The sequence below is a fragment of the Zalophus californianus genome, chromosome 9, assembly GCF_009762305.2.
Source record: "Zalophus californianus isolate mZalCal1 chromosome 9, mZalCal1.pri.v2, whole genome shotgun sequence".
NCBI classification, from domain to species: domain Eukaryota; kingdom Metazoa; phylum Chordata; class Mammalia; order Carnivora; family Otariidae; genus Zalophus; species Zalophus californianus.
The window spans coordinates 139,326,027-139,338,759 of NC_045603.1; the positions used below are offsets into that span (position 1 = coordinate 139,326,027).

The 12,733-nt window shown below is 43.7% G+C and overlaps 1 protein-coding gene across 9 annotated transcripts in view; it reads right to left on the minus strand.

Annotated features, from left to right (window-relative positions):
* WDR37 (WD repeat domain 37) overlaps nt 1–12,733 on the minus strand; it is a 63,810-nt gene that overhangs the window by 50,106 nt on the left and 971 nt on the right. Inside the window, exons 1-2 of one of the 9 annotated variants that reach the window (XM_027594621.2) lie at nt 12,429–12,707; nt 576–753 (exon numbers count right to left, since the gene is read on the minus strand). In XM_027594621.2, the coding sequence (XP_027450422.1) occupies nt 576–713 (138 nt within the window). In that variant the 5' untranslated portion in view covers nt 714–753; nt 12,429–12,707. The other 8 variants (XM_027594622.1, XM_027594627.2, XM_027594619.2 and 5 more) reach the window with 8 other exon arrangements.

A 12,733-nucleotide genomic window follows, 5' to 3' on the forward strand; every position in this document is an offset into this window, starting at 1 on the left:
GAATGAAGGGGTGTAAGTCGGAGGGGGGAGACCAACCATGAGAGACGATGGACGCTGAAAAACAAACTGAGGGTTCTAGAGGGGAGGGGGGGTGGGGGGATGGGTTAGCCTGGTGATGGGTATTAAAGAGGGCACATTCTGCGTGGAGCACTGGGTGTTATGCACAAACAATGAATCATGGAACACTACATCAAAAACTAATGATGTAATGTTTGGTGATTTACATAACAATAAAAAATTTTAAAAAAAGAAAGAAATGTAAATAGATCTAAAAAAAAAAAAAAAAACGTATACTAGACTGTTTACCTGCACTGTCCAATATGGTAGCCAGTAGCCACACGCAGCTATTTAAATTTAAACGTAAATTAATTAAAATGTTAAAAATTCCTTAGGCACATTAGCCACCCATGGGTCTCTGTGTAGGCGTTATATTTGACAGTTGTTTTAATCGGTTATGAAGGGAAGAGGAGCTGGTTTGGTTTTGTTTTGGTAACCCACTCTTTTTCTCTACTTTGGAGACCTATATGTATATGGCTATTTCTGGAACATCACAAACACAATCAGCACTAACTCACCTGTCCTTCTAACATTTCTCTTGGCAGACCCGTCCTCTCTTGCTCCGAGCTGTTAGTTCTTCGTATAGAAAGGCTGTGAGATTTGCGTTTCTGTTTTGCTTGGCGAGCAGTGGAGCAACTCCCGCTTTCTGTGGGCATTACTTCTAGAAGGTGATGTCCCAGTCGCTCCTGCAATAAGCTAAACAAAAGCAGGAAAAACAAGTACTTAATTTCTGATATGGCAAACCGAAATGAAGGAAAAACAGATGACAATAATTACTTTCAATTCCAAACTTCTTCATTCTTCACTATGGCAATATTTACTATTTAATTTAGAAAGTAACAAATTAACCATTTTTTAGATAAAGACCCCAGCCTTTGTCAAACAGGTAACTTTTTATCAAATCTGATTATCAAGTTTTTGAAGAGCTTAAAGAACAAGTCTCCCTTAACCAATTTTCCCCAACCTCAGCCTACTCCCCAGAGAGAACCAATTCTAATCACACGTTCTAGACCACAGATCTTAAGAGCAATGCTGTCCAAGAAAAATGCAATGCAAGCCACGTGGCAAATTTTCTAGTAGCCACATTTAAAAAAGTAAAAACAGGTGAAATCACTTTTAATGATTTATTTAGCCCACTGTGTCTAAAATATTATCACTTTAGGCAACAGGAAAAACACGATCTGCCAAACTATTCTCCAAAGCAGCTATAACCCCTTATACTCCCATCAGCAACATAGGAGATTCTATTCTCCACGGCCTCATTTGGTATGTTCACTATGTTTTAATTTCACTGGCTCTGACAGGTGTGCAGTACTGTGTCACGGTCTTCACACACACTTCCCTGGTGGCTGATGACACTGTACATCTTTCCATGTACTTATCTGCAGTCTAAATACCCTTCTTAGGGAAATGTCCTCTCCCATCTTTTGCCCTTCTAATAGGACTTTGGGTTTTCACTGTTGAGATTTGAGAGTATTCCATATAGCCTTCATGCGTTACGTGTCAGGTGTGCGGGTTACCAAGCTTCCCCAGTCTTTTATCTTAACAGGGTTTTTCACAAAGCAAAACTTTTAAATTTTGATGAAATATCACTGATCGATTATCTTTCTCCAGTGGATATTTTAGAGTCACGTCTAAGAACTTTTTATCAATCCTAGCTCCTAAAAATGTTGTTTTCTTCTTAAAATTTTAGTTCTATACATTATATTTAAATTTACGAGCTACTCTGGGTTGATATTTGTATTAAGGTGTAAAGTTTAGATCCAGGAGTATTTTTGTTTTGGGTTTTCTTGTTTCTTTGCTGAGGATATCCAATTATTCCAGCACTACATGTTGAAAACTATCCATCCTACATTGAGTCGAGAAAGTTTGGCACCTTAGTCAAAAATCAATTGGCTATACTTAGGTGAGATTATTTCTTGGTTCTCTATTCTGTTCACCTGATCTACGTATCTCTCTATAAATAACAGTATTTTTTTAAGTTTTATTTAAGTAATCTCTGTACTCAACGTGGGGCTTGAACTCATGACCCCAGGTTCAAGAGCCGGATGCTCTTCCAACTGAGCCAGCCACGCACCCCTGCCAATAACATGGTCTCGACTACTGTGCTGTCTTGAAATCATTAGTGATTCCTATCACTTAAATCTTTTTCAAAATTATCTAAGTTATTCTAGTTCCTTTGCCTAGCCATATAAATTTGGAATAATCTTTCCCATACCTACAAAAATAAAAATCTTCATGGAATTTTAACAGGAATTCTGTTTAATCTGTTCCTCAATTTGGAGAGAAGTGGCACCTTTATCATGTTGAGCCTTCCAATCTATGAATACAGTATATGTCTCAGTTCATTTAGATCATCTTTTCTTCCCTCAGTTTTGTAGATTTCCACAAAGAAGTCCTACATATGCCTTTTCGAATTTACAATGAAGTCTGTGCTTTTATTTTCTGAGTAATGTTAAATAACATTGTATTTTTATTTCCATTTTGTGTTAATTGCTAGTATCCTACATTGTTGTTGAAGTCATTTATGAGTTCTAGGAGATTTTTTTATAGATTCTTTGGCATTTTTCATGTAGACTATTATGCCATCTAAAAAAAAAAAGAACAGGAGCGCCTGGGTGGCTCAGTTGTTAAGTGTCTGCCTTCGGGTTAGGTCATAATCCCGGGGTCCTGGAATCAGGCCCCACATTGGGCTCCCTGCTCAGCGGGAAGCCTGCTTCTCCCTCTCCCACTCCCCCTGCTTGTGTTCCCTCTCTCACTGTGTCTCTCCCTGTCAAATAAATAAAATCTTTAATAAATAAATAAATAAATAAAATTTTTAAAAAAGAACAGTTTTATTTCTTCCTTTCTGATCTGTAAGCCTTTATTTCCTTTTCTTATTGATCTGGCTAGAAATTCCAGTACTATGCTCTAAACAGTGACAACAAACATCCTTGTTTGATCTCAAGGTAAAAAAACTCTGTTTCTGACCATTAAGTATGATGCTAGCTGTAGGTCAATTGTAGATTTTGTCTACTGAGATGAGAAGGCTCCCCCCTTCCTGAGTCTCACAAATGCGTTGAATTTTGTCATCTGTTTTTTCTGCATCATCTAATGGTGTGGCTTTTCTTTAGCCTGTTAACAGATCAATTACACTGATGATTTTCAAACGCTAATCCAAATTTGCACATACAAGTAAACCCCACTTGTTCCTAGTATAGAAGTCAATCTCTGTTCTCTCATTTTGTTGTTTTTTTCTGCCTTACTGTGGGTTACTTGAACATTTTCTAGAATTTCATTTTGAAGATTTATTTGACAGAGAGAGACACAGCGAGAGAGGGAACACAAGCAGGGGGAGTGGGAGAGGGAGAAGCAGGCTTCCCGCGGAGCAGGGAGCCCGATGCGGGGCTCCATCCCAGGACCCTGGGATCATGACAGAATTTCATTTTGATTTACAGTATAGTTTCTGAGTTTACCTCTTTTGTGTAACTTTCTTTAGTGATTGTTCTAGGTATTAAATTTTCACAACTATCAAGGCGCCTGGTTGGCTCAGTTGGTTAAGCAACTGCCTTCGGCTCAGGTCGTGATCCTGGAGGCCTGAGATCGAGTCCCGCATCGGGCTCCCTGCTCAGCGGGGAGTCTGCTTCTCCCTCTGACCCTCTTCCCTCTCGTGCTATCTCTCATTCTCTCTCTCTCAAATAAATAAATAAAATCTTTAAATTTTCACAACTATCACAGTCTGATTATCAACATTTTACCAGTTCACGGTAATATATAGAAACCTTACCTTCCTAACTCCTTGCACTTGTAACAGTCAAATGAAATACTTCCTCTATATACACTGAGAACATCAAGAGCTATGCTTCAACCTTCAAACATGAGTATCTACTGAATTTACCAGTATGTTTCCTCTTTCCGTTGTTTGTACTTCCTTCCTGGTGTTCCCACATTGCTTTGTCATTTCCGTTCTGTTGAAAGAAATTCCGCTACCTATTATCTTAGGATAGGTCTGCTTGTGACTGATCACATGAAGGAGGTTTTCACTTGCTACTGAATTGAGTTGACAGTTCTTTTCCTTCAGCACTTGAAAAATATGCCACTTCCTTATGGCCTCTATGGTCACTGATGAAAAATCCACTTGTCAAATTGTTTTTCCACTAATGGTAAAGTGACATTTCTCTCTCACTGCTTTTTTGTCTTTAGTTCTCAGAAGTTTTGACTACGATGTGTCTTAGCATGAATTTCTTTGGGTTTATCTTGTCTGGGTTTCATTAAGCTTCTTGATTCTGTAGGTTTATGGCTTGCCAGATTTAGGAAATATTCAGCCAGTATTTCTCCAAATACACTTTCAGCCCCACCGTCTTTCTCCTCTTTCTGGGATTGTAACAAGAACGATAGGTCTTTTGTCAAAGTTCCACAGGTCCCTGATACTACGTTCTCTTTCTTCCAGGCTAGTTTCTCTCTGTTGTTCAAGGTGGGTAATTTCTATTCAGTCTTTCCTCTACCCTCTCCATTCTGCTGGTCAGCCATCCACTGGGTTTTTCATTTCAATTATACTTTTCAGTTCTAAATTTCCATTTGTTTCTTTATATCCCTGTTTTCTTCCTGAGATTTTGTTTTTTCATTTGTTTCAAACGTCACTAATTGCTCGCTGGCACATATTCATTTTGGCTGCCTTAAAATCCCTGTCAAATCATTCTAACATCTGCGACATCTCTGTGTTGCTGTCAGTTGTCTTTTCTCATTCAAACTGAGATTTTCCCAGTTCTTCATATGACATATAATTTTCAACTGAAGCCTCAACATTTTGGGTTCCATGTTGACCCGGGATCTGATTTAAGTCTTCTATTACAGCAGGCCTCTAACGATGATGTCCCAACAATTTCTCGTTTCTGCCAGGTGGACTGCAAAGGTGGAGATCTGGAAGTCAGGGTTCTCCGCTCAGCCTCCACTGACCCTGGGTGGAGATACGCCTCATTGCTGCTGAGTGGGGTGAGAGTTCAACCTCTCCCTTGGCCTCCACTCACACCATCTTGACTGCACCAGAGGTCCCTGTCACTATACCCTACGTGGCCTCATTAGCACCGAGTGGTGGTGAAATTCCTGAATCCCTACTAGGTTTCCTCTAATGCCACCCCAGCAGGAAGAGCGTGTTTTCATCACCCAACACAGATGAGAATCCCACCTGCTCACTCAGCCTTCTCCGACACCACCCAGCAGAGAGTGTCACCTCAACACAGCTTGTCAAGGGTGAAAGCCTAGATTCTCCATCCAGCCTTAGACAAGAAGAGTGATGAGGGTAGGCGCTGCAGTGTTTTCTAAAAGTGTTGTCTCCGGGGCTTTCCCTTTCCTGGTCTTTTGACTAGAGAGCAGGCTTTTCTTGGTCTTCTGAGGTGAGTCCTTTGGTGTTGCTGGGTTGTTACCTCTTCAGGCCCAAGTCTGGGGTATGTGAGGCAAAAAAGAAAATCCAGGGAACTCAGCTCTGTGTCATTTCTGAGGTCCCAATATACCAGTATCACTATACTCCCTTCTCCCCACCTTTCAGTCTTCTATGTGTTTTATATATACTGCCTTAGATATACTTAGTGGAACAAGGAAATACCTCTACTCTACCCTTCCATAAGTACAAAATCAGAGACCTTTTGTATCTCATATTATACATGTGTAGACCTTGTGTTAAAATGGCAATAAGAAAGTAAATCGTGTTTTACAACACACTAAAAACTTTCAAATAGGTTAACTAATTCTGTGTTTTTAGGTTTAAAACTCTAAAATTTGTGAATTTATTAAAATTATCACCTAATTTTCTATAGCATTATGTAAACCACATTCAACTATCCAATCTAAAAAAAAGGGGGAAATAGGAATAAAATAACCGTATTTCTTTTATCTCTAAAATTCTCATTTGGTTTTCTTTTTAATCTTCTATTTCTCTCACTTTTTTGGATATTCCATTTGTCAAAGCAAATCACAAGGGCAACACAGACTCAAGTGGAGGGCAAACAGACTTAACCTACTGAAAGAAAAATGAGAAAGAACTTGTAGACACCTTTAATCCATCACACATTACTCCATTTACAAACTCTGGCTATACAATGAATAACATTTTGCTTCCCTAAAAAATGGCAGCGAATGGAACTAGTTTTGCCACTTCAAATACATAGCGGAGTAAAATAGATATAAATAATCCAGTTAAGTTAAACACCTACTAGGAATAAAATCCAAAGAAGAGCACAACAGTTAATTAGTTTTAGAGCCATGCAACCCCCACCCCCAACTCTTCAAAGCATTGGCTCGGCTTCACCATGAAGCCTCAGCTTAAATGTTACCTCCTCAAAACAGCTTCCTTTGGCCACTGCTAGTCACAGCACTGTATGATCCTTGCCACCTCCACACCTAGATTTTATTTGTGGTTTACTCACTTAATGAATGTTTCCCCCACAACACCACCGATGTCCCCCACCTGGGACATTATTTGGGCTCACTATGGTACTTGTAGGGCCGACCATGTGGCCTGACATAAATACATCCCAAAATATTTAATGAATGTATAAGTGAATGAATGAATGAATGAACACATCTATCCCCAACTAGCTGTGTAACCTTGGTCAAGTTACTTAACCACGTTCTTAAGGCTTAATTTTGTCATCTTTAAAAGCAGGGACAGCAACAGCACTTCTTTCTTTCTTTAAGTCACACACCAAATATTCTTCAGCTCATAAACGCATTAGGTACTAGGAATACAGCAATGAACTAAACAGACTTGGTCCCTACTTTCATGTTATTTAGAGTTATAAGATGGACCTTAAAGGTAATCTCAGAATTGATTAGAGAAATTATAAATTCTGGTGACTGCTCTGAAAGATACACAACTATTATGAGAAGACGCAAGCCAAAGAGCAAGGTTTTTCCAAGAAACTGACATTTAAATTGAAACTGAAGAATTAGTGTTAACCATGTGGAAAGAGAGAGGGGGAGTGGGTATTCCAAGAACAGGAACAGCATGTGCAAATACCCTAAGCTGGGAATGAAACTAATTAACCAGAAAAACTAAAAAAGAGATAATGTGGCTAAAGCATAGCAAACAATGGAGAGAACAGTACAAGTGGTAGAGGGAGGCTTAGAGTCTGTCTTTTAAGTTTAGATTTTATCCTAAAACAAAAACGAAGCCATGTCGTAAATAAGTGACACCAGATTTGCATGAAAAATCACTCTTCCTGCTGTGTAGAAAACACATGGAAAAATCAGATGACTAGGAATGGGGAAGCCAGTTAGGAAGTTACTAAAGCAGTACAGGCAATTAATGATGATCCATAAGATTAGAGGGGTACATGAATGGATTTGGGGTGAGGAGGGCAGGTGGGGCAGAAGAGAGGTGTCAAGAACAGCCCTCATTTCTGAGGTAAGAAGAAGGTGAAAAAGAGATCAGATTATTGAGGTACTGAGATACTGAGGCAGCAGACTTGCAGAAGAAATCAAGAATTAAATATTGAAGGTATTATGTTTGCAATGCCTCTGAACATCTAAAACACAGAAGAGGCAGGAAGTACACAGGTCTAGAGATGAAAAGAGAACTGGGCTAAATTTATAAATCTGGGAGAGGTCTACACTGAAAGTGGAGATAGGCATTTTGACCCCATCATGCCTCCAGAGTCTATGACTTACCAAATACTATTCTTAATAAGATAAAAAAAAAAAAAAAAACACCTTACAATGAGCATTATGGGTAGAAATAAGCAACAAGTAATAAAACTGGCACTCCCTCAAATGACATAGGAAAAATTATTTTTTTAAAGTAGAATCATTTTAATTAACTGATTCAATCTTAAATCATGTTTCATTTTCATAGTAGATAGAAAATTATTTTTAAAGATTTTATTTATTTATCTAACAGAGAGAGAGAGAGAGAGCACAAGCAGGGAGAGATGTGGGGCTCTCAAGGCTCGATCCCAGGACCCTGGGATCATGACCCGAGCCGAAGGCAGATGCCTAACCAACAGATGCCTTAACCACCCCGGTGCCCCAGTGGAAAAATTATTTTTGACTGAAAAATTAAAGAACAAATTTTTTTATGAAATTTAGGTCTGAAAATTTTGAGCTACAGAAATTAGAGATGGCTGAAATAAAGACATAAAGCAAAACAATGGCAGAATCTGTAATTGGCAGAATTTTATAGACACAAAGATTACATTGATATTAAATTTGACAAATTTGAATATAACAAAACTAAACTGTTAAACAGTTCATATTAAACCACTTAAAAGAGTATTTCAGTAATTTTTTTTAATGGAAACATTTAGAACTATTTAACTGTGCCACATAAAAAAATTGGCCAAAAAACCAAACTGACTTAATGGAACCTTACCCAGAAACTATATTCTTCATAAAAAGAAGAAGGTAGACATAACTCTTTTTCAGTGATTACACATATTTAAATTAGTAAGTTCATAAAGCATCTCAGTTGTCAAAATCATTAACACAATTTAACAGTTACCTTGCAGTTTCTAAGTCACATTTTGTAAAGGAGGAAAATATCAAAACCCTGTGAAAAAGATCCTAATGGAGCCATAAAGAGGAGACTTTATCTGCAGACATTTCAATCAAGTAAGTAACAGAGTAAAGGTCTTTTCTTTCCTCTCTGAAGACCTGCATCAGTGGAAATACTCTGCTAAGTATCAGTGGGAAGGTTAGCACATTCTGAAGATTCACAAGTTGGTTATATAAAGTGCAAGAAGGGCAACACCTACCTTCCTTTCACCTCAAAGTCATAGGCTTTTCGGGTTTTTATTCTTTAATCTCTACACCCCACATGGGGCTCAAACTCACAACCCCAAGATCAAGAGCCAGCTCACACTCTACCAACTGAGCCAGCCAGGCGCCCCTCAAAGTTGTAGGTTTTGAATCAATGATTTTCTGTCTTCAGTATCATACCACTGGCTTTCCAGACACTACACCTTCAGTAAGAAATAAGCAGTCTTCTATACAACTAACTTTAAAAATCGTCACCCTCTGGGGGTGCCTGGCTGGCTCAAGCTGGAAGAGTGTGTGACTCGATCTCAGGGTCAAGCCCTATATTGGGGTGTAGAGATTACTTAAATAAATAAAATTTTAATAAACAAATCTTCACCCTCTGCCTTGCACTGAGGCTTGAACCTCCCTCCCCCCCATGAACCCCATATAGTGTTGTTCTGGCCTTTGCTTGTTTTTGTCACTCCACCACACAGTCCATTACACTGGTTATCTTTTCACACTGATCCATTTCCAACCAAATACGTACACTTCACAATTACAGATTATAAATCTGGAACAAGAACCTGGCATCAAATGGAGATTTTTCATCCGGAGTGATTTTATCCCTTAAGACCTTTCTAAGCCCTGTGAAGTGCCATCTCAACGATGGGCTCATAATGCCTGTGCCAAGCACTGTATTATTAACACTTGAAGACGACCTGGTGAATTCAAGTTCTGCCTCTTCCACTCGGGTCTTCAGCCATACTCACCATTCTTCAGAAACTGGAGTGGCAGGATCCTCTAGTTTTTCGTTATAACCTATTTCCAATTTCCTCTTTTTCTTTTGTTAATCTTTCCAACACAATTTTCTTCTTGAACCTTTTTTAAAATTTTACTCTTGCCCTCTTCATTCACATCCTCTCCCTCCTCCAGCAGTCTACCCTGGTGCCAACACCACCTTTCCCTTCACACCAGACCCTCCGGGGAGAACAAACCCCTTCACCTCAGCATGGATCAGTATTAGTATAAATCCTATTTAAATGTTTGAAAAGTTTAGGGTGTTTTCAGGTTGAGATCACAGAGAGAGGCAAGGAAATTGCAGGTGTTTGCAAAAGGAATACTGAACTGATAGAGCATGGACTCTAAGCTAGACAAAGAGGGAAGTGCAGTTAGAAAGTACAGCAGACACGGTAACGGATGGGCAGGTCCCTCTGAGACAGAAGAACTGCTCCAAAAGGTGTGTTGTGAGGCTCACAAGGGTCAGTAAAAACAGCCACTATTGTTCCAACAACGCTGTGAGGCACAGTTCCCAAGTGTTCAACAGGCCAAACACTTTAGTAAACTGGTCATAGAACCGTAAAGGGGAGGGGCGCCTGGGTGGCTCCGTGGGTTACGCAGCTACTTTCGGCTCAGGTCAAGATCCCAGGGTCCTGCTCAGCAAGGAGCCTGCTTCTCCCTCTGCCTCTGCCTCCCGCTCCCCCTGCTTGTGCTCTCTCCCTCTCTGTTAAATAAATAAATAAAATACAAAAAAAAAAAAAAAGGAACTGTAAAGGGGAGAAGGAAAAAAAGGGGGCCCTGAGGGGCAGGGAGAAGAAAAAAAAGAACTGTAAAGGGGAAAAAAAAATGTCTTTACTCTAAAAATAATCTATTGTAACCAATGTTAAAAGCTGTGCCTTTTACCTAAATATAATCAAAAACAAATATCTGAAATTCCAAAAGATAATTATATTTCTTCAAACTATTCGTACTAACCCACTATTATAAGGCATTGAACAGGTTTATGGAAAAAAAATCCTACTTTTTTTAAAAAACATTATTTTCAAGGAATTATAAATAGTTCCCTCCAAAAACTCAACCTCCCTAACCCACCCTTCAAATAAGTAGGTTTAATATAAAGTCTGCACAACTCATGTGCCACACACACACGACCCCATGTACAAAACATTACTCACAATTTCATACCCGGTGGGACTTTTAAACATTTTCTTTTAGCAAGAAAAGAACACTTGAGTACTTAATTTCACGAACGTTAACTTGATGCAAAAGAATGATTAAACAACGTAATCTGTGTGCGGCATTTAACAGTATCAAATGTGACTTTCCACCCGCCGTTCAGTCCAGCTCTCCCTAACACCGTACTGTTACAGCGCTGTGCTGCCAATCCCGGGCGGGCTCCAACAGCAACCTCAACTGCTCCGCAGCATCTATGGAGAGAGGCCCCTGCAGAAACGTGCCATCGGTCTTAACCTGCGGACACTGTTTTGTCCCTCATCCACACAGTGAACTGGGGGACACCACTAATCGGAAGATGACCCCCAAGATTTTCACGTGCAAGTGCAAAGCAAGTGAACAGCCTACCAGGGCCACCCGAAGGAAGGTGCCAAGAGGCTGAGAAAAGAGGAAGGAAGCGCTCTCACTGAAGCTCTCCCGTGTCCAGGACTTTGCAAGAACGCGTGGCACACACACCGTAACGTGCCCTTCTCACTATCAAGACGCGGCTCGCAGAGGTCGCGCAGCTGCTGTGCAGTGCGGCCGGGGTCCGCCGCTCTCCCCGCTGGCTGGGCCCAGCGCAAGGAGGACACGGCGCCCGCACGACTGCCCCGAGGCCAGGCCGCGCCAGCCCTGCGGAGCCCCAGCCCGCGCGCAGCGTGCAGAGCGCGGCGGCCGGGCGCGGAGAAGACACTCCGGAGGCGCGGGCCCACCTCGCAGGCACACCACTCCGGGGACACTTCTAAGGTCACACCTCAGAGGCCACCATCCTGGATTTACGGGGCGTTCGCTGGAACGGACACAGATGAAACTTCCCGGGCCGCCGCGCTCCCCACGACAAGCTCAGCTTCAGCTGACCGGGCCGGGCACGGGAGCCTCTGCTGCGAGGCTGCGCGACCGGACCTCTCCGCCCCTGCCCACCACGTAACCTGGGGCTCTGAGCGAGGCGCCGTCCCCCCGCCCCGGGCCGACCCCAGCCCTCCACCGACAGCAAGGACCAGGGCACGCGGGGTCGGGGGTGGGGGGCGGGCGCGGGGCAGCCGCAGGCCCCGCGGGCACGCCCCCAGTCCCGCTCGGAGGCCATGGCGCCCCGCACCCCGGGTGCCCCTCGGGGGTGGAAGATGACCGCCCGGCACTCACCTGTCCTGCCGCCGCCGTGCCCGCCGACCCCCAATGCCAACCGGGCCCTGCGCTGCAGCGCGCCCGTCCCCAACCACACGGCGCCCGCGACAGACCGGGAGACGCAGGACACCGAATCTCCGCCCCGACGCGGCCCCACGACCCGGCAAGCCCGACGCCCTGCACTTCCGGCACAGCCGGAAGCTCCGGCCTCGCCTCGCGCCCAGGCCGCCGGAAGTCCCGCGACGACCTCCGCCCCGCGCCGGAAGTCCCTCCCGCGGCCTCCGTCTCAGCCGCGACCGCCGGAAGTCCAGCCCCCGTCCTGCGCTCGCGCCGGAAGTCCCGCGACCGCCCGCTCTGGCCGCGCCCCGGCGCGCGGGGAGCCGGGGGCAGGGGGGCCGCGGTGGCGCTGCTCAGCGCCCGTGACTGCCCGCCCCCGCCCCAGCGGGTAGGTGCTCGCCCGAAGGTGCGCCCGGGAGAGCCGAGCCGCGGACTGGGAGGAGCGGGGCGCCGGCACTCGCAGGGAGCCCGCGGGCGCGGCCCCCGGTACTCACTGCGGCGGGCTCCCGCGGGGGCCCTCGACCCCCACAGGTTCGCGTCCATCGGCTCGGGTCGGGGGGACCGCTGACGGGCGTCCAGCCCTGTGTGCTCCCCGCGGCCGCAGGGCTGCCGGCCGCGACTCTTCCCCGCGGGGCTGTGGCGGAGGCTGCCGGTCCGCACGGGCTCCCGGTGGAGGTAGAACTATTAATATTTCAGCTTTATCTGCAGAGGATGACTCATCCACTTTCCTTTCTGAAATATCTGTTCGCCATTGGCTAAAAAGAAAAAACAAAATCAGCTGCTCACTGCAAAAGGTGGG